Source organism: Festucalex cinctus, chromosome 10 (assembly GCF_051991245.1).
Source record: "Festucalex cinctus isolate MCC-2025b chromosome 10, RoL_Fcin_1.0, whole genome shotgun sequence".
NCBI lineage: Eukaryota > Metazoa > Chordata > Actinopteri > Syngnathiformes > Syngnathidae > Festucalex > Festucalex cinctus.
The window spans coordinates 3,453,145-3,474,900 of record NC_135420.1 but is presented as its reverse complement, the minus strand read 5'-3'; the positions used below and the strand labels follow the sequence as shown (position 1 = coordinate 3,474,900).

General features: G+C 39.3%; 1 protein-coding gene and 1 long non-coding RNA gene across 2 annotated transcripts in view; both read right to left on the bottom strand.

Annotated features, from left to right (window-relative positions):
* Nucleotides 1-674: 674 nt before the first annotated feature.
* The window catches only part of prrx1b (paired related homeobox 1b), a 44,895-nt gene continuing 23,813 nt past the window's right edge, over nt 675-21,756 (bottom strand). The window contains exons 3-4 of the mRNA XM_077535125.1: nt 8,152-8,333; nt 675-1,507 (exon numbers count right to left, since the gene is read on the bottom strand). Coding sequence (XP_077391251.1) covers nt 1,375-1,507; nt 8,152-8,333 — 315 coding nt within the window. The 3' untranslated portion in view covers nt 675-1,374. The remainder of the gene's footprint in view (nt 1,508-8,151; nt 8,334-21,756) is intronic.
* Nucleotides 15,459-18,089, bottom strand: LOC144027125 (uncharacterized). The gene is made up of 3 exons (XR_013285378.1): nt 17,591-18,089; nt 17,085-17,248; nt 15,459-16,043 (listed from the first exon to the last, which is right to left on the bottom strand). It is a non-coding gene; the product is annotated as an uncharacterized LOC144027125 (long non-coding RNA).

Here is a 21,756-nt window from a genome sequence, read left to right as displayed (position 1 = left end):
TAAATCTCGACAGCAATTCTAGAAAGCCCGCTTTTGCAGTTGACGCACGCCGTACAAGAACAAGTTTTGGTGTTGTTGCACCACTTATTAAGGGCCAGGCAGAAGCATGTACGGCAACTAAACAGTTCAAATCCGTTCATTGAAACAAGCTCATAAATATCCATTTTTTTTAAAAATGAAACTGTAATAACCTGGAAAGAAAACACACAAAGCATAGCTTGAGGTTTTTCTCGGAGGAAGAATTGAAGTTGTAAATCTTGTTCTAATGGGGTCTTGCAAGGGGTCCAAGATCATGTTGCTCTCTAAACAATCCCTACTATAAATATACTTATTTCTTATAGTTAGTTCTTATAGTTAAATGGGAACAATTTATTGGACTGTATGTCTGCAGTCATATATTTTCTAACACTAACTTGAAAGTGTGTGTGTGTTTTTTTTATTTCTCTCTCTCTTAAGAAGCATTGAAAACATTTATGACCTGTGATTGGCTGACAACCAGTTCAGGGTGTACTCCGCTTGCTGGGATTAGGCTCCAGCACCCCGCGACCCTTGTGAAGAATAAGCGATCAAGAAAATGGATGGATGAATGGATGAAATTTTTTTTTAAACATTCATTACAAATAATTGCATCCAAGTTGTTATTGGACCGACTGAATTGTAGTCTGCGCAATGTATTGCTTGAAATGCATTTTATTAATCAATATACATGTTTTTTTTTCAGTTACAAATAAATGGTATCACAGAACATTAAAATGATCTATTGGGAAATACAATAGCCTCTCCTGTACCTTCAATACTTACATGGAAAATGAAAAATAGTTGAAAACATTTGGTTGACATTGATATAATATGGATAGGAAAATGCTAAAATAAAAATCTAGTCGGAACCTCGCTGACCCCATGTTTAACATGGAGTCTTCGTAGGTTTTAAGAAATACAGAAAAACAATATATTGACCCAGATTAGGGTGTGCGATTTTGTCCACCTCAGTGGAGAAAGGGTATTCCACATATTGAGTCTCATTTCTTCTGTGTCTGTGATAACACAACCAACAGGGGGGGAAAAAAGCTTCGATATCATTCACAAAAAGAAAACAACAGATATTTGATTACAACACCCAGTCTTGATGTCTTTAGTATAAACAGCGGTTTGGAAGACAAGCAAAGTCTTTGAAGTGAAACGTTTGCATCACTTGGTGTCTGACATTTTGCAATTCATGGCAAAATGCTATCACACCTAATTTTTTTAGGTAAAAAAGCAGAAACCCCACGATCCCAGGTTATGTCGGATGAAGCTTATTCCAAAGATGATATTTGTCTGTGGGGGTCCAGTGGTTTCCAAGGTCCCTTAATCTCGACAGCTGGACTTCGCCGTTCAGTTGACTGTGGGCACTTGGTTCAAGCTGTACTCCTTTGCTTTAAGCCGCAGGTTGGCAATGCTGTTAGCCATGTTCATTCCCTGGGATGTGTTAGCATTGGAGCACGTCGGCGGGTAGGTGGCCATGGCACTGAGAGAATAAAGCCAGGGTAAACAAAGGGTGGAAAAGGTTTAGCCATCTGTTACTAGGGATGTAACGATAACTGCAATATCGTGATTATCGCGATATTAAAACCGCCACAATATATTGTCGTCGCCATGTCACGATATTAAAAGCAGCACATCTGTTAAAAAAAAGTCGGGTTGGTTTGTGCAGTTGTCGCACCCTCTGGTGGCTAGTTGTTGTTGTTTTTTTTTTTGTTTTTTTTAGTGCAGTTTAATTTTCACAAGGCATGTTTTGGCCATTCTATGTTTAAAGTCCACGATAATGGTCAGATAAAGGGGAACATAATATACTTGTGAGTCAAAATGTGGATAACTCAATTTATTGTATGTATTAATTTCTTATTTAATTTCATTCATTTTTATTTATCAAGTTATTCATTAATTTATTAATTTTGTTAATAATAAAAATGTATAAATTTATTGTAATGCTTGTATTAGTGCCTCAATATATATGCTGTATTTATAATTTTTTTTATATATCTAATATTTTTATAGTTTTCATTTCTGTAATGTACAAAAGCAATATTGTGTGGTTTTTTTTTTCTGTCTGAGCTCTTTTTTTTTTGTTCAATATTGAGACCTTCTTTTCTATCGCCAACCTCCCCACAATATCGTGATAGTTATCGTATCGTGACCTTCATATCGTGATATCGTATCGTGATGTTTGAATATCGTTACATCCCTATCTGTTACTAGCTACCTTGTCCAGAAAAGGAACTCAGACTGCATCTAGAAAATCATGTAAACAATATTTTTACTTGATATAACCTTTAACCAGTTTGAGGGCCCATTTACACAAGAGCAATGTAGTAACACAAAAGTAAAATAAATAATTACAGTATAAGGACAGACTTCTTTTGTGTTATCCACCTTTTATGAAAATTTATTTGACTTCATTCATTATCATAATATTCGGCTTTTTTAATTTTATTAAAGGTTAAGAGTTAAAAGTTTTCAAAAAGTGTTATGTGCGCCACAGCAACAGCAACATCAAACAGAATTGTATGAGCAGGCGCTTTTTATTTCGGACAGTGAGACAAAAACTTGACGAATAAAGTGAAGGCGTACTTTTATGGGGGCAACATTTTCTGTGGCACTAGTCCCACATCGAGCAATCAATACCAGTTTAATTAACAATAACACTAAATGACAACATCACTTAATGCAGCTTCCGACTACATCAATCTTGTAGCCCTGCTTCGAGTCAAACGATTGCTGCGTTGATGTCATGACACTGGGTTTGACATTTTATGGCCAAGTTGGACGATCATAGTAAATAATGACAATGTAACAAATCTGGGAAGACTTTGTGCTCATTCAACATTTATCTGTTGTAACATGTAACATAGGGGTCATAGAGGTCAATAGGGGACTTCATACAGTTTGTTTTCACATGATCACCTCGCTAGGGTGGAAGGATCTGGACTTCGCACTGACTGATAAAGGGAATGACAGGAGACAATGACTGACAGGATGTTGTTGCAATGTTAAATAAAATTACTGTTTATGTAAAGAAAGGACATATACACTATAGATGCAGTATAGAAAATCAAGATGCAAATTGAACACAGTTATTTATTTATTTTTACTGGAATTATAGGACTTCTATGTACAGCTGTTATTAAACATATTATTGCGAGCAATATGAATAAATCATATTAAGTATATTATTTTATATTTAATATTATGGTAAATGTATTTTCAATGTCTTTTACAGTGCAGAAAATCCTTAATTAGCCAAAGCATGGCAAGCAATTTGTACTATTTTAATGCAACACATTGTTAAGAGATATCAGAATTCTTTCCTTCATACCCCCAGGATACAGTTAGACAATAACGAATAATATACATTTTATATTTTGTCTTGCACTTTCAACTAAGTGAATTTAATGAGTATTAAAAACACTGTACAAATGTCATTCATCTTATAACAGGCCTGGGAGTTTAAAAATGCTACAGTGATATATACTAGGGATGTAACGATATCCAAACATCACAATACGATATTATCACAATATGAAGCTCACGATACAATAATTATCACGATATTGTGGGGAGGTCGGCGATATTTAATAACCCCTGGGCATTATCTTATTTTGAAATGACTTGGTCAGAACCATCTTCTCCGGGTACTCCGGTCTCCTCCCACATTCCAAAGACATGCATGGCAGGTTAATTGGGCGCTCCGAATTGTCCCTAGGTGTGCGTGTGAGTGTGGATGGGCTTTCGTCTCTGTGTGCCCTGCGATTGGTTGGCAACCAGTCCAGGGTGTCCCCCGCCTACTGCCCAGAGCCAGCTGAGATAGGCGCCAGCAGCCCCCGCGACCCTTGTGAGGAATAAGCGGTCAAGAAAATGGATGGATGGATGGATGGATGGTCAGAACCATCAAAAAGCCGAAAACCGGTCACAATAACGGCAAAGGGTTGTCAAAATATTGCAAAAAGAATGAGCTCATACTAAAAGAAAAAGCACAATATTGTGTTTTTGTACATTACATCAAGGTAATGTTATTATTAGTTATGTTTTATTATTATTATGCTGTTATGATTATGTTATGTTGTTAATGCACGCTCATATTGAGTTCCTCCACATAATGGCTTGCTTCACAGGCATATTACGTTCACCAATATCTGACTATTAACGTAAATTTTAAACATAGAAGGGCCACAACATCCCTAATGAAAATTAAATGGCGCTAAAAAACTAGCCACCAGAGGGTGCTAAAACTGCACAAATGGAAATCAACCTGACTTTTTTACAGATGTGTTGCATTTAAATATCGTGAACATGACGACGACGATATTGTGGCAGTTTTAAAATCACAATATCACGATATTGCGCTTTTTGTTACATCCCTAATATATACTGAGCCTGATTTCCCAATGTATGTGTTACAACGCTTTTAAATTTGCTATTAAGTGAGCACAAAACAGAAGAAAGGGTAGGAGAATGTGAATAAGTATGTTGGTCGTACTTTAAACTGCATGAAAATGTCAAGAATGTTTGACGGTTTAGATTTGACCTGGGTTTAGAAGGCATTCAAACACATCTCAGATGCTGCTCACAAATGGCTCACTGAGCTGAATTTTATTCCACACATTAAGATAATCACTAAGATTGTTTTTTTTTTTCTAGTGCCCTGTAAACGCGAACGACAATAATCAGTTTTACAAAAACTACTACTAACTTAACTTTTTGAAGTTGGTGTAACTTTGTATGCTTTTATGAGTGATTTGTACTAATAATTTTTGATTACCGTATTTTCCGCACTATAAGGCGCACCTCATTATAAGGCGGACCTTCAATGTACGACATAGTTTCAGACTTTTTTCCATATATAAGGCGCACCGCACTATAAGATGCACCGCATTATAAGGCGCACCTTCAATGAATGACATATTTTAAAACTTTTTCCATATATAAGGCGCTACAGTAGAGGCTGGGGTTACGTTATGCATCCATTAGATGGTGCTTCGCTAAAGGGAATGTCAACAAAACAATCAGATAGGTCAGTCAAACTTTATATTACAAACCAGCTTTCTGACGACTTCAAAATGAATAAACAGCTGTTTTATTATTTACTCTGAGGTAAAGTATTAGTATTAGCTAGCGATCCAAGATGGCGCAATCTTCTGCGCATGCACGTCACCGATCGTGCAGGGTCACCGATAGCGTCTTGACAGCGAGACCTGTTGCGGCTCAATATTGATCCATATATAAGGTGCACCGGATTATAAGGCGCAGGGTCAGCTTTTGAAAAAATTGAAGGCTTTTAGGTGCGCCTCATAGTGCGGAAAATACTAGTTTTTGGGTATGGATAACGTAAAAACATTAGCTATAAAATTTTGTTATTTTGTGCTAAGATTTTGTTTCTATTGTTTCAAAAAGGTAATAATTGCAAATAAAATTAATTTTATATAGTACATACTAAAAATAAAACTTGTTAGAATATAGCAACCATTACTTTTTTTTTCCCCAAAAAATTAATCAGATTCATCCTCGTAGCAGGCGGTATGGTGGCCGACTGGTTAGCACGTCTGTCTCCAAGTGCAGAGGTTGTGAGATCATGTTCTCCATGTGAGATCATGTTCTCCATGTTCTTGGATGGCTTTTCTCCGGATACTTCAGTTTCCTCCCCCATTCCGAAAAGTATGCATGGTAGGATAATTAAACACTCTGAATTGTCCCTAGGTTGTTTGTCTGTGTGTACCCTGCGATTGGCTGGCAACCAGTTCAGGGTGTACCCCGCCTACTTCCCAAAGACAGCTGGGATAGTCTCCGGCATTCCTGCGACCCTCATGAGGACATTGTATACTAATTGTTTGGACTTCTGTTAACTTAATCAAGTAGTTTTTAAACTAACATTTAGTAACTGAGAATAATTGAGTTGCTGGAACAGAAAGCTTCTAGTATTTATAAAAAAAATAAGTTGGGTGTCATCAAACCATTCAAGTTCTGGAAAACTTAAATTTTTGAATTGATCAACTCAAAAAAAGTGAGGCAACCGTTTACCTCACTTTTGTTGAGTTCTGCTAACTTATTTAGGTTAACAGTGTGATGTTACAAGATATGCTGAGTCTTCGAGGTCGTATTCAGTAATGAAGGAGGCGAAGCGTGTGTCGAGGTTTGCAGGTGGTTTCGTGTGAAACTGTGCACATGAAGCTTCAAGAAATGAACCATTTCTCAAATCAATTGGCTTTCTCGAACCGATAATCTTTCGATAACCGGTTCTTCTTCATTCTTTCTCGTGCCAACACGGAGTCACTGATGCATGCTTCTATTACCAGTCGTATTGACTACTACTGTTATGCCCTGCTGTCTGGTCTTTCCAAAAAAAGAGCATTTCAGGTCTACAGATTTTACAAAATTCCGTAGCACATGTCCCAACGAAGACCAGGAGGAGGGCCCACGTTAGCAGTACCAGTTTTAAAATCACCAAATTTGCGCCCGATGTTATTCAGAATCAGTTTTATTTATTTATTTATTTTTAAATAGTTTCCAACTGTCTTAACGGTCGTTGTCCTTCTTATCTTTCAGAATTTCTTAGACCATATGAACTCTTGCAGTCCCTTACGTTCCTCCAGTAGAGGGCTCCTATCCATTCCCAGAGTCAGGAAACATACTCATGGCGAGGTGTCCTTTCAATATTACGGCCCGTGCCTATGGAACAGTCTGCCGGAGGACTTCAGGGCCGCAGAGGACAGTCATGCTCTTCTCATTCGCTCCCAGACATTTTTTTTCACTGAAGCAACCACCTTCGCTTCCTGGATTTTTACTGATTTTTCAAGGCCCACAGAATATTGTGTTCAATTGCTATAAAAACATGGAACCTATCAAAAGAAAGATTAAAGTCTCTTCTTCCATCAGGAAAAAAGTATATATATGTATATATATATATATATATATATATATATATATATATATATATATATATATATATATATATGTTTTCATTTTGCAGCAATTAGCATTAGAATATAGCTAAGTTTCATTAATTTTCACAAATCTATTTAGGATTGTGAGTAATTGAGCTTATTTTTCAACATGGCCCTGGTTGGTCTCCTTTGCTATGCTTCCACCATTTCTGCAACCGTTCTTTGCAGTTGAGAGGCTACATCAAAGCCTTCTGGATGCTCTAGCATTAAAAAAACAAAAAAACAAAAAACAACCAAAAAAATGTCTTTGGGACACTTAAAACATGAAAAAATGTATTTATACGTTTTTGGGAGTAAATGAGTTAAAATCAGGCTCAAGACCTACCTTTTAGTTAATATTAATGTACTTTTTAAAAAAATATATATATTTATCGATCTTACCTAACAACGTTATTATTATTATTATTATTATTATTATTATTATTATTATTATTATCATCATTATTATTATTATTATTATTATTATTATTATTATTATTACAGGTCTCGCTGTGTCAAGACGCTATCGGTGACCCTGCACGATCGGTGACGTGCATGCGCAGAAGATTGCGCCATCTTGGATCGCTAGCTAATAAACATCCCTGTATAAATAACATTTTTATTGACTGAAAATAGTTCATAGATTTTGCACTAAATTATATTTATATAGTATATTGTACATTTGAGTATATTTGACTTTCCAACATTTTTCTTCATTTTTAACTGATTTCATTCTTATAAGATTTGATTTTAAAACGGATGTTCTTTGAAATGCGGCACGGTAGTCGAGTGGTTAGCACGTCCGCTTCCCAGTTCTGAGGTCTCCGGTTCGAGTCCATGCTCGGACCTTCCTGGGTGGAGTTTGCATGTTCTCCCCGTGCCCGCGTGGGTCTTCTCCGGGTACTCCGGTCTCCTCCCACATTCCAAAGACATGCATGGCAGGTTAATTGGGTGCTCCGAATTGTCCCTAGGTGTGCTTGTGAGTGTGGATGGTTGTTCGTCTCTGTGTGCCCTGCGATTGGTTGGCAACCAGTCCAGGGTGTCCCCCGCCTACTGCCCAGAGCCAGCTGAGATAGGCGCCAGCACCCCCCGCGACCCTTGTGAGGAATAAGCGGTCAAGAAAATGGATGGATGGATGGATGGATGTTCTTTGAAATATCTTTGGTAATGGAGGGGAAATCAATGTGAGACCAACCTATATGGAGCAGTGCCACCCCAGGAAAGATAATCATTTGGGCGTGGTGCAGGGCGTGGGACAATTGGCTGCTCCACTGCCATAACATCTCCAGAGTAGGATTTCAGGAGTGAAGCATTCTTGCTGGCCAGCATAGCACGCTCATTCCGACGAAATTTAGCTCGCCTATTTTGAAACCAAACCTGCAAAGAGAAAAATTAAACAATATCTTCTTAAAATCCATTCTGCACAGAGAAATATCTACAATTTACATTATGACTAATTTAATCATGAATTACACAAATCATATTGCACTATTAATGCTGCAATGATCTGTCTGTACTCGCATACTCAACTCAAGTTTATTTATATAGAGCTTTCAGACAGCCTGAGCTGTCACAAAGCGCTTTACAGAAACACAAAAACCACAACACAACATAACATAACATAAAACATTAATACCAATCCAATCCAATCACAACAAATCAACATTCTTCCATTGCTAAATACGCTTTGATTTTTGAAGCAGTAATGGAGCGTTCTTCCTCTCTTCTGAATAAAGTCAACAAAAGATCAATTATACCATGGCATGGATAAGAGATATGTTGTCCCCGATTATCTACAATCACGAATCCTTAAGTATGTGGTCAACACAAAGGGGCCTATTCACTAAAGGTTTGCGTTGCCTTTGCACAGCGCTAACCGGTAAAAATGGAGCAATCCGGGAGCGCCTAATTCATTGTTGGTTTAGGACACATCACGTAACCCGGGCTGATCGGCAATGACGGGGAGGCATTTTACGATCATTTTTACCTCTGAAAATATATATTTTTTTAAAACAATCGCACCAATCATTTGTGATCATTTGTAATCACCTAAGATAACACTAAGGGGCATATTCAATAAGAATGCGCTGTGTCCGGTAATATAGCGAAATATTGCACCACAACTGCACCTGCAGTCTGCGCCCAGTTACCCACCTATTCACTCAGTATATTGCTCTAATCATATACTGGCGCAAACACGCCCACAAAACTGACAGATTTGCACCTGATTTACCACACATGGCAATGGATTTGTGCCAAGAACATGGTTGTTATAGTAACAGTTGCGAGAAAGATGACATTATCAGAAAGCGAGGTTGGACAGAGAGTAAGCGTTTAGAGCGCCATTAAACTGTACAGAGCAAAGAGGACGACGACGACGTCATTCATTCATAATGTACAAATTATTGAAGCGATCGTTTTTTAAAAATATATTTTCAGAGGTTGGTGTATGGGCTTATGGGCAGTATGCATCTGACACGTAAGAATGATTGTAAAATGCCTCCCTGCCATTGCCGATCAGCCCGGGTTACGTTGTGTGTCCTAAACTAACACGGAAATATTTCCCACTCTCGCTCTCTCTCTCTCTCTCTCTCTCTCTCTCTCTCTCTCTCTCTGCGTGATATGCCCTGGATGTTGTGCTGCAAATGGCATGCATTGCATGCTGTCATGATCCAGGTGTTGTGCCGCAAATGGCATCCCGTCTGAAAATGCATCCCCTCTCGCGGGAGCGCGCTTACATCACTCGCTTACGTCACCCTAACCGTACTTCGATTTAAAGTCATAGCGCCATGAAATTCACCCAGGTTGCAGGAGCCACTTTTGTTTATACTTTAGCGTTGGTGGGGTGTTAGCGGGGTGAGTGGTGGTTGTTGAGAAGGTGTGTGTGTGGGGGGGGGGGGGGGGGGGGGGGATATATTTTGTACTTTTTTGAAACAGCTTTTACGCCTGAGACGAGCCACTTTTGTGTGTGCTTTAGCGTGGGGGTGGGGATGGGGGGCAGCGTTTGGGTGGGGGGGGGGGGGGGGGGGTCGTGAGAAGACAGGGAGGGGGGAGCTTTGGTTTTTAATATATTTTGTAGTTTTTGGAGACAGTGTTATTCCTGTGACAGTGAAATGCCTACACGTCATACGAATTGGGGTGGGGGGGACTGTGCATTGACGAGGGGTTAATTATTATTATTATTATTATTATCATTATTATTATTATTTTCAGGTTTAATGCTTATAATGCGGCGAAATGAGCAAGGTTTTTCTTATGGATCTAAGTATAAAATGCGTGCTTTTAATGAGATGATTCTTTGATTCTTTATAAATGGGTCGGAAACAATTGCGTTTTGATTTGGAATATAAACTGTCGCGAAAACAATATGTGTTTTTAACTGAAAAGTATGTTCTGCTTTAAAGAATTATTATTTTCTATTTTATTTTTATTATTATTAATTCAATCTCTGGTGTAATAGCCTTATTTATTGATTGATTTAATTATTTATTTTATTATTTTATTATCTGTTCTCATTGCTGCTGGACATGTAAATTTCCCAAAGGGAGCCATGCCAAAGGGATCAATAAAGTCAAGTCTAAAGCTTATACCCAAGTACTGTGCATTGCTTTGCAACGGGACAAGACAAGAAACAAGTGTTTTCTGCTCATCTTCTAAGGACGTACATGTCACCATTTAAAACGTCATCCATCCAACCATCTTCACCCTTATCCTTGCTTGGGTCAATACCTGTGCTTTTATGACCATGTGGGGATGCAGTCCAGCAGGCATATTTAACATTCACCTTGCCTGAAATTGCATCCCCACATCTTTGGTTAGGATGCTCATGGGGACTTCAAATTCACCCCACTTACTCTTGCTAGTCCCCTGGGCCTCCCCTGAAAAGTGTGTGAGGATTGGACAAACAGAAATGGATTTGTGTTCTAATCTCAGGCAAGGCCCTACCTATTTCCTATTTCCTATTACTTTCGACGAATTTCACTTTTTTCCTTTTTTGATATGCCCGCCGAATATAGCCCTTTGGTTTTGTATGTTAGGATCACGTTATAGAGTGAAGGCTCCATGTTCATAACAATACTAGACCTCTGGTGAAATGAGGGTATATGTGTAGGCCTCTCCTTGGGGTACGTGAAAGAACTCCAGGGGGTTTATGACATTAAAAAAACAAAATAAAAAGTAGCATCCATGCAAAAATGCTTTAAAAATAATTACTAAAATATGCAAATAATTCAATAAAATAGAAGTTCATAAAATAAATGTTATTCAACTTCATTGACTTCAAAATCTTGATCTCCCCCAAAAGAGAATGGTTCGACCCACCTAGCATCACCTGTCAATCATTTCAAAACTTTATTTAAAATTAAGATAGTTACCAATATTTATTTTTGAGAACAGATCTTTGATCAAAAGGAAAACAGTTAATAGTAATTTATATTTGTGTGCACAAATCTATAATTTATTTAATTGGTTCTTTCTTTTTAGTAAACTATTTTTATTTTCAAAAAATTCAGGAGATTAATTAAATGAAATTCCAAAGTTAAATAAATCAAACAACACTTTATTTGAATTATTTATGCTTTTCAACCAAAAATGCTTTGCAGTGGTTCGGGGGTAGGCAATAGCTGGAAGAAAAAAAACAACAACTATTACACTGTGGTTACATAAATGAAAAAAAGGTTGAGAACCAATTGGTTAAAGGATAGACAATCAAATGCATCATTTTAAAAAATGTATAAAAGAGTGCTGTAATATTCTTTTTAAAAAGTAAATACCGAAACAAATGAGAAAACTTACCTAGCAATCAATCTGTTTACTGTGACTGCATCACCCATCGCAGATTGATACTTTGCCATTAAAAACAAAAAAACAAAAAGACCAATAGGCTATAGGCTATAAGTCTATGAGCATCCTAACCAGATATGCATGGGGATGCAATTCCAGGCAATGCGTTTTTCCCAGCTTGCCTGATAATGCATCCCCCCCTAAATCCATTTCTGTTTGTCCAATCCTCACACACTTTTCAGGGGAGGCCCAGGGGACTAGCAAGAGTAAGTGGGGTGAATTTGAAGTCCCCATGAGCATCCTAACCAAAGATGCATGGGGATGCAATTCCAGGCAATGCGTTTTTCCCAGCTTGCCTGATAATGCATCCCCCCCCTAAAATAATTTCTGTTTGTCCAATCCTCACATGCTTTTCAGGGGAGGCCCAGGGGACGAGCAAGAGTAAGTGGGGTGAATTTGAAGTCCCCATGAGCATCCTAACCAGATATGCATGGGGATGCAATTCCAGGCAATGCGTTTTTCCCAGCTTGCCTGATAATGCACCCCCCAAATCCATTTCTGTTTGTCCAATCCTCACATGCTTTTCAGGGGAGGCCCAGGGGACTACTAAAAGTAAGTGGGGTGAATTTGAAGTCCCCATGAGCATCCTAACCAAAGATGCATGGGGATGCAATTCCAGGCAATGCGTTTTTCCCAGCTTGCCTGATAATGCACCCCCCCCCCCTAAAACAATTTCTGTTTGTCCAATCCTCACATGCTTTTCAGGGGAGGCCCAGGGGACGAGCAAGAGTAAGTGGAGTGAATTTGAAGTCCCCATGAGCATCCTAACCAAAGATGCATGGGGATGCAATTCCGGGCAATGCGTTTTTCCCAGCTTGCCTGATAATGCATCCCCACCCTAAAATAATTTCTGTTTGTCCAATCCTCACATGCTTTTCAGGGGAGGCCCAGGGGACTACTAAAAGTAAGTGGGGTGAATTTGAAGTCCCCATGAGCATCCTAACCAAAGATGCATGGGGATGCAATTCCAGGCAATGCGTTTTTCCCAGCTTGCCTGATAATGCACCCCCCCCCCCCCCCCCCTAAAACAATTTCTGTTTGTCCAATCCTCACATGCTTTTCAGGGGAGGCCCAGGGGACGAGCAAGAGTAAGTGGGGTGAATTTGAAGTCCCCATGAGCATCCTAACCAGATATGCATGGGGATGCAATTCCAGGCAATGCGTTTTTCCCAGCTTGCCTGATAATGCATCCCCCCCCCAAAACAATTTCTGTTTGTCCAATCCTCACTCGCTTTTCAGGGGAGGCCCAGGGGACTACTAAGAGTAAGTGGGGTGAATTTGAAGTCCCCATGAGCATCCTAACCAAAGATGCATGGGGATGCAATTTCAGGCAAGGTGAATGTTAAATATGCCTGCTGGACTGCATCCCCACATGGTCATAAAAGCACAGGTAGTGACCCAAGCAAGGATAACACACATACACACACCTTCTCTGGTGCCTTCATTCTGTACAGCGCAACCATAACAAGTGCACCTCGAGGCTTTCTGTGACTGCCGTACACCGAAGTGGATTTACTGGAAGAAGGGACTTCTGCCGCTACAAAGGAGGGGAGAGAGAGCAACTTGTGCCAAAGAAGGGCGGTACGTTTGTTATTTGGACGTATTTGGGATTCGATAAAAATGACGTGGACCAAAAGAAAAGCGCGCGCAGTCCCGCGAGACACGTTGGGAAGTGGGCGGCGACGGAGCTGCCGGACCGCAGCTGTGCGGAGCCGGTGTGGATTGACAAAAAAATTTACCCGTCCGGAGCACGCAGTCAAGACGCACCGCACCGCAACCGCACCGCAACCGCACCGCAACCGCATCCGGTGAAAACCCGGGGTCACAGTAGGGTGGCCACTTCCACAAGGTCAACAAGAAGGACGTATTTTAAAAAATTAAGTGTTCCTTTACTACAACACAGTTCACTTTTCACAGCTTTGCTATTTCGCGGATATTTTTTGTGCAATTATGCCTGCATTTTTTTTTACAGCAATGTACCTATTTTATAAAATTTATGAAAGTTTGAACATTGAGAATGTTTAAACAAGAGAGAAATGTGAGAAAATGCAAATGCTTTGATGAGATAAGTGTATAAACTGTGTGGTGAAAGGACTTAGAGCCTTAAAACATCCATCCATCCATTTTCTGTACCGCTTCTTCCTCACAAGGGTCGCAGGGGTGCTGGAGCCTATTTGAGCTGGCTTTGGGCAGTAGGCGGGGGACACCCTGAACTGGTTGCCAGCTGTCATGTTTTGATTCTGTGGGGTTCGGATTTTGTTTTCTTTTGGTGTTTTAGGGTGTGTTTGTCTGTAGTTAGTGGTTTTGTCATGTATTCCTCGTCTCTTCCCTTGTCTCATTATGTTTAACCACGTCCACCTTAGTGTGTCTTCCCTTCCCAGTATGTGACCAATCACTGCCCTCAGCCACTTGTGTTTCCCCCAGGTGTGTCTCTTTAGGTCATTAGTGTTGGTGTATTTAGTCTGTTGTGTTTGTCCAGTCGGTGTGGGTGCATTGCTGGTGTTACTTGGGTCATGCCTGGGTGTCTTGTCTGAATTCATTGTTTTCCTGCCCACTTATCAATAAATCACTATGTTGCTCATTTCCTGTCCGATCAGTCTCCTCAATTTGGGTCCACATCTCTCACTCCATAACACCAGTCAATTGCAGGGCACACAGAGACGAACAACCATCCACGCTCACACGCACACCTAGAGACAATTCAGTGTTCAATTAGCCTGCCATGCATATCTTTGGAATGTGGGAGGAAACCGGAATACCTGGAGAAGACCCACAGAGGCATGGGGAGAACATGCAAACTCCACCCAGGAAGGCCGGAGCCAGGACTCGATCTTGCGTCCCCATCACTGGGAGGCGGACGTGCTAACCAATCATCCACCGTGCCGCCATAATAATATAATAATAATAATCATTCTAACAAAAAACAATAGGGACCTTGCAGCGGCCGCTGTTCAGGCCCTAATAATAATAATTCATTAAATTTGGAGTGGTGATGTATGTTCTACCACTGCCAATTACCATAGCAATCAGAATAATAATGAAAATAAAATAAATAATGACTACATTGTGATTTGTGGCACATATGTCATATATTAGGCCGTGGGGTGAACCCCAAAAAAGTGCCTAGAAAATGAGTTTCGCTCCACTGTCTGGGCACTACTTGTTCAATGCATTTTTTGATAGATAATACCCTTCTGAACTTTGGGTTAAAAGTTCACCCAATGTTTTCCTGCCCCAATTTTGTCACAAGCCAGAAATGCATATATAGGTAAATAACAAAAAACGAAAATCTTGTGCTGCAGTTTTTGGTTGTAAAACGTCTTAGATTAAATTTGGCAACAGAAAATCATTCCCAGATGTTATAAATACATGTACCTAACATCAGAAACAAGTATTGGTGGTTTGGTGCAATCATGTGAATTTAGATAATTTAATATATTAAATTTGTGCCAAAAAAACGCTTCAACTAGAAGTGAAACCAGCACACGGATGTTACATTTAGCTATGTTTATGTTTCATATATGAAAACAATTCACAACCTATTACGTAATGAAAGGTACACAAGAAGCAGCATACATCGGCCAAAAATACTACAATGCACCACAAACCTGGAACAAGGCAAAATGGACTAGATGGAAATAGATGCATTCAGAGCCCAGATTATTATAACATATAGAATATTTATTAAAGTATCAGATTGTGTCATCACAGCATGTCATTTATACCCCCCACCCCCTACCCAAAAAATATTAATAAAAAAATAATAATAATTAAAAAAAAATCAAATGTGCATTCACAATAAAACCTTTGGAACTTCATTGGAACAGCTCTCTTTTTTTTTTTTGGCAGACCAATTTAACAAAGGTCTGTGTTGTGGAAAAATGGAATACAGACATTTTTATTTTTGCTTGAAAAGTGTTAAAATGGAGAGTTAACATCTTGATGATGAAACAAACAAAATGGCAGATTTTACATAGATTTTACAGCCCTGCATTTTAAAGTGTCCTCGTATGCCCTGTGATTTTCCAACCTGATGTTGTACCAGCTATGTGTTAGTGTCACTTTCTTGGCTTACGTCAGTAGACTCAGTAGTTGATGTATCTGATGAGTGAGGTACCCTGTCTAAAAGTTTGTCAGTTGTTGATAATGTCTCTACAAAAACCATTTCAGAGTTGTTGCTGGAAAGGGGTGTGAAAAACCAGCTGGGGGAAATCACACCTCAATCTTCGTTTCAGTATATCCTGCCTGAAATAGAAAATTGAAGGGGAAGATGAGCACAAGATACACATATTCACATCAGACTAGGGCTGCTCTATTACGGAAAAAAATAATCAGCACAATTATTTTGGTAATAATTGAAATCAAGATTATTCTAAACAATTATATTTTGTTCAAATCAAGAAAATATTTAAACATTTGAAAATAAGACAATTACAATCATATGAAACTATAATTATGTAAGTTGCTTTTGGATCCAACAAAATTTATAATATATTATTATTATTATTATTATTATTATGACGTTAGCAAAAATTTGAAGTTGGGGTGCAGTGCGTGTGCAGTAAGCTAGTTTTGACATGGGTGTGTGGTAAAATAACTCGTGTGGGCGTGCCACAACTCAAAATTAGTATTATTAGTGCTGCAGCTATCGAATATTTTGGTATTTGGATATCCTACTGAAAATTCTAGTGAATAATCGTATATTTGGATAGAAATACAAATATACCTATAGGCCTATATACTTTCTTGGTCAAAGAACAATTATAAATACAGAAGACAAAAAAACACATTTGCATGTAATAATTAACAACCAACTGGTTTTCATTTTTAGAGAATCAATTTTATTTATTTATTTATTTTTAACTTAAATTGAGCTTGTCAGCAAACTATTTTTCTCTGAAACAGTGAGATTTTAGACAAATCTCTCCCCATAGATTTCATAAATGTGTTTCAATGATTTATATGTTACCTGTAGTCTGAAGCATCAAGATCCCCGTGTTTATTAACACTGTTCACAAACCCCTTAGCTTGTCCATTCTCATCACATCTTTGTCAACTATAATCCTTTGACGGATTACTTGTTCACAAAAATAATTTGTAGCTCTCAGCATTGGGTTGTCTAAAACACACACACACTCACTTAATATGTGCAGAGTCATGCTTTCTAATTAATGCTGTCTCGAAATGTAAACAGAATACAAGTGACATATTGCTGACCAATGCTTTACTTTTGAAATGTGTAATTTTAGCAAAGTGACAATGAAATAGTGCAATGTAACAACTCACATTTTTCGTCCCTGGTTGCTGTTTCTGTTGCTGTTGACTTTAAGAACCTTGTGTAATCTCTGAAACAAAATTGCACCTCCATTGTGACACAGTCTTTTGTCTTGAATATGCAGAAGAATGGAACAGTCTTGCTTCATCTCAGCGGCCTGCAGCAACCAACCCGCCTTTAGACAAAAAAGAATTACATTATAAGTGTTATTGTCACATCACCTCTTTACAGTATATGCACATCACAGATTTAAGTAAAGTAAAGTGTTTGTTGAGGTTGATGAGAGAGAGTTTGGGGGAAAAGGGGGTGTGTAGCTGTGACTCTATTATGACTGATGGGCACAGGTAACTCGAGTTTGGTAACAACTGTTGGATTCACTCGATAAATCATTCAGCAGCTCGCCTTTTTAATAAACTATAGCCTTAAAACTTAACCTAGCAAAAAATTATTTTCAGCCCTATACTAAATATCGGTCACATTAACAACAGAAATGGGCACGCGTGTGTGTAGCACATACCTGCTGACAATGTTTCTGCTTTGGCGAGATGATCCCTCTTCCGTGTGCCTTCCAATCCCAGACGAGTATACTTTGAAATGTATTTTTACAAATGATGCAGATGGCTGGAAGAACGGGGCCAGCTGAAGCGATGGGCAAACCTGAACGGGAACGAAGTTTTTTCACTACTTTCTTTCTAACTTTTTTTCTCCTTTCGCTCTCCGACGTTGTGGTCGCCATTTTTGTTTTGCGGTTGCTATGGTGAGGAGAAAGCAGCAGCTACCTGATTGGCTCATGTGACCTAAATCACACCACTACCGACCTAATGGCACTACGCCCACACCAGAGATCACTGCGCCTCATCGCAAAATAGTGCCGGGGTTTCACCACCGAAAACACAAAATTGGCGGGTTTTCACAGGGTGAACTCCACGGATTCTTACTTACTACTGATAAATCTATTTTATGAAGTAAAGATTATTTAGTGCCCCTGGTAGTGGAGCGAAACTGAACGAAAACGTGTGTGACCTGACGGCCTATATAGGCAATTTGTTCACAGTCCTAGCCAGTCCCTCCAGAGTTTCACGGGCATTTTTTATGATTGTTGCAGGCTAAAATAATCAATAATATATAAAAGAAATCACAAATGCTACGACATATACAGTACTTAAAGGAACACAAGACTTATGAAAAACTAACCAGCTATTCTGTGAAATGGTTAATTTCAACAAAAAATGCCAATTTATGTTGAGCAATTATGATGTTGTAGCACTTTTTATGAATATTTTTGCCTTAAGTACTGTATTGGCCATTTTGGGCAGTCACATGATCATTGTGACGTATCCATCCATCCATCCATCCATCCATCCATCCCATCTATGCATCCATCCATCCATCCATCCATCCATCCAGTGTGTATATATATATATATATATATATATATATATATATATATATATATATATACCTTGTTACATTAACTAACATAAATTTATAAAATGAAATGTATGATTAATATATAATTGTACAGACAATAAATATTTATATAGATATTCCATAATTAGAGCATAGTACAGTGACTAAGTAACAGGGGGGAAATTATTATGTAGCAGGTTGATTAAATTGCATTTAAAATTCCTACTGCAGAGGGGAAGAAACTGTTCTTATGGCGTGAGGTTCTGGTCCTAATGGACCGTAGCCTTCTGCCTGAAGGAAGTGATTGAAAGAGACCGTGTGCAGGGTGAGAGGGGTCAGCTGTGATCCGACCTGCACGCCTCACAGTCCTGGATGTATACAAGTCTTGAAGTGATGGGAGGTTGCAACCAATCACCACCTCAGCAGAGCGACAACACGCTGCAGCCGGTGTCTGTCCTTAGCAGTGGCTCCAGCGTACCACACAGACTCAATTATAGCTGTCACGCCGCCACCAGAGTGGCGGTTCATGCTTTTGTTTTTACAGTCATGTTCCTGTTTTATTTTGATAGTCCTGACTCCACTCTCACCCCAGGTCACTTACCCTTCCTGCAGCTCAATGATTACCGGTCCACGCCCATGATCAGCACCACCTGTTTCCAATCAACCCGGACAATAAAAGCCACCTTCATTCTCCAGTCAGGGCCGAAGTGTCACAGTTAGTGCATGGAAGCGTCCCACAGTCCTCGAGTCCTTGTTCCTGTTGCCTTGTTGTTTTGCCTTGTTTTTGTACCTTATCCTCCACAGCGGAGCGCCCTTAGTTACCCCTTGTGCCTTGAGCCTTGTTTCCTCCCTAGCGGAGCGCCTTTTGTTGTCCCCTGTACCTTTTGCCCGTTTTTTCCTCCCCAGTGGAGCGTTTTTAGTTCTCCACTTTTTGATCCCCCTTTCTCCTCTCAGTGTGAGAGGAGACAGCTGCTGACCGGCAATAAATCTGTTGCCTTTGTGGCCTACCTTTATCCTGCGTCTGAGTCCTACCTCTCCTCGTCGTGTCAATAGCAGTATAAAATTGAAGCATCATCTTAGCTGGCACCTTCAGTTTGCTCACTTGCCGCAAGAAGAACAACCTCTGTTGGGCCTTCTTGATGAGGGAGCCGATGTTCATCTTCCATTTCAGGTCTCGGTTGATGGTGGTACCCAGGAAGCGGACGGAGTTCATATTGGAGATGGGGGTGTCTGTCAAGGTGAGGGAAAGTAATGAAGCAGGTGCTTTCCGGAAGTCAACCACCATCTCCACTGTCTTCAGGGCATTTAGCACTATGGTTGCTGGCACACAAGGACACCAGACAGTCCACTTCCCTCCTGTAGGCAGGCTCATCACCCTCTGAGATGAGTCCAATGAGTGTGGTGTCGTCTGCAAACTTAATCAGTTTGACAGACTGGTGGCAAGAAGTGCAGCAGTTGGTATAGAGGCAGAAGAGCAGAGGGGAAAGTACGCAGCCCTGAGGGGAACTGGTGCTGATGGTCCGGGTGTCGGAGACAATCTTCCCCAGCTTCACATGCTGTCTCCTGTCTGTCAGGAAGTCAGTGATCCACTGACAGATGAGGTCAGGCACATTCATTCGGGCAAGCTTGTCTTGGAGAAGACTTGGACGAATAGTATTGAAAGCAGAGCTGAAGTCTACAAATCCTAGCATAGGTTCCTGGAGAGTCCAGATGCTGCAGGATGAAATGAAGAGCTAGGTTAACTGCAGCTTCTGCAGATATGTTGGCTCTGTTGGCGAACTTGGGATCCATAACTACTACTCCATTTCCTCAAAATTATCAGATTCCACTTGATGTCTCTAAAAAACATACTTTTGTACACTTTCAATTCAGAGGGTATGGCGAACACAAACACTGAGTTTCAATATCGTAGATTATATTATTTCGGGTGACCATTAAATAGTTGTTGTACCCAAACAACTTGTGGTGCAACGGATCACAAAAGTCACGGATCGGATTGTCTTAAAAAAAAAAAAAAGAAAAAAAAAAAGAAACTTAATTTATTAATTTTAATTTAATGTATATTATTATTATTATTATTATTATTGTTATTATTATTTATTATAATATATTTATTTATTTATTATTATTTATTGTCTTAATCTATTTTTATAAAATGTTTTTGCCCATTATTATTATTATTTTTTTAATATATAAACTCCAAATGTCTAACATGGCCGTTAGGATTTGGGAATACAATATAAGGCAAGATGATCATTTTATACATGATCCATGTATAAAATAAGGCATCCTGCCTCACATTATATTGCACTTGTAATGCACTTGAAGTTTTGATTTTAAAATCCAAATGGGCATATTTTGAATGTTTTTTTTCCCCTTTTTTTTTTAAAGCTAGTGTTTCATAAAATAATTATAAATGAAGGCAAAGTTATATTTATTTATTTTTAATCATGAAAAATACACCTGAGTGCAATTTAAGGCACATTCCCTTCATTTAAACAGGGAGAGTGGATTACAAAGTAGCCAAGGTCCACAACATTGAAAACAATACGAAAAGCAAGCGAGCCAAGCAACAGCTATCAAACTAAAGTTTCTAGCCGATGCTAACGCTAACAGCTAGCGACTAGCCACGAACACCGGAGACTTGCAATGTTTCATACAATGACGGCATAATTAACTTGTGGTTTCTTCACGTCCTAAATGAGCTATTTAATATACTTTTGGGGTGACATTATGATAATGGTGGTAGAAAATATGTAATTTCAATAAAAACGTTGATAATGCAAGCCAAAACGTCAAAGGGAAGTAGTCAAGCTTGCGTTCACACCACCAGGCAGACAGACTTCAAAGTAAAATTCAGCAAGGCTTTTGCATTGGTGTCAATGTATTATTTGGTCAGCTTTATTTTGAAGTTTGCCTTAGCGTAGGCGCCTCGTTTGCGGCTTCCCAGACGTGTGAATGACTGCGCTGTGTTGTCAGGTCAGCACAGCTCGCACACGTACACACACATGCGCACACACCGAGACGGAACTTAATCGTTTACATACATTTTAATGTTTTTGTTTAGGTAGAAGAAGCAAGTCTTTTCAAGTCAAAAGGGCTCAAGTACAAGTTAAGTCACAAGTCATAGTTGTTCAAGTCCAAGTCGAGTTGCAAGTCGTCAAATTCATGACTCGAGTCCAAGTCACATGACTCGAGTCCACACTTCTGCAAAGCATGGTAACCGGACGAAGCGCTTCTAAGGTATTATGGCGTGTTCTGATGTGCGCCATT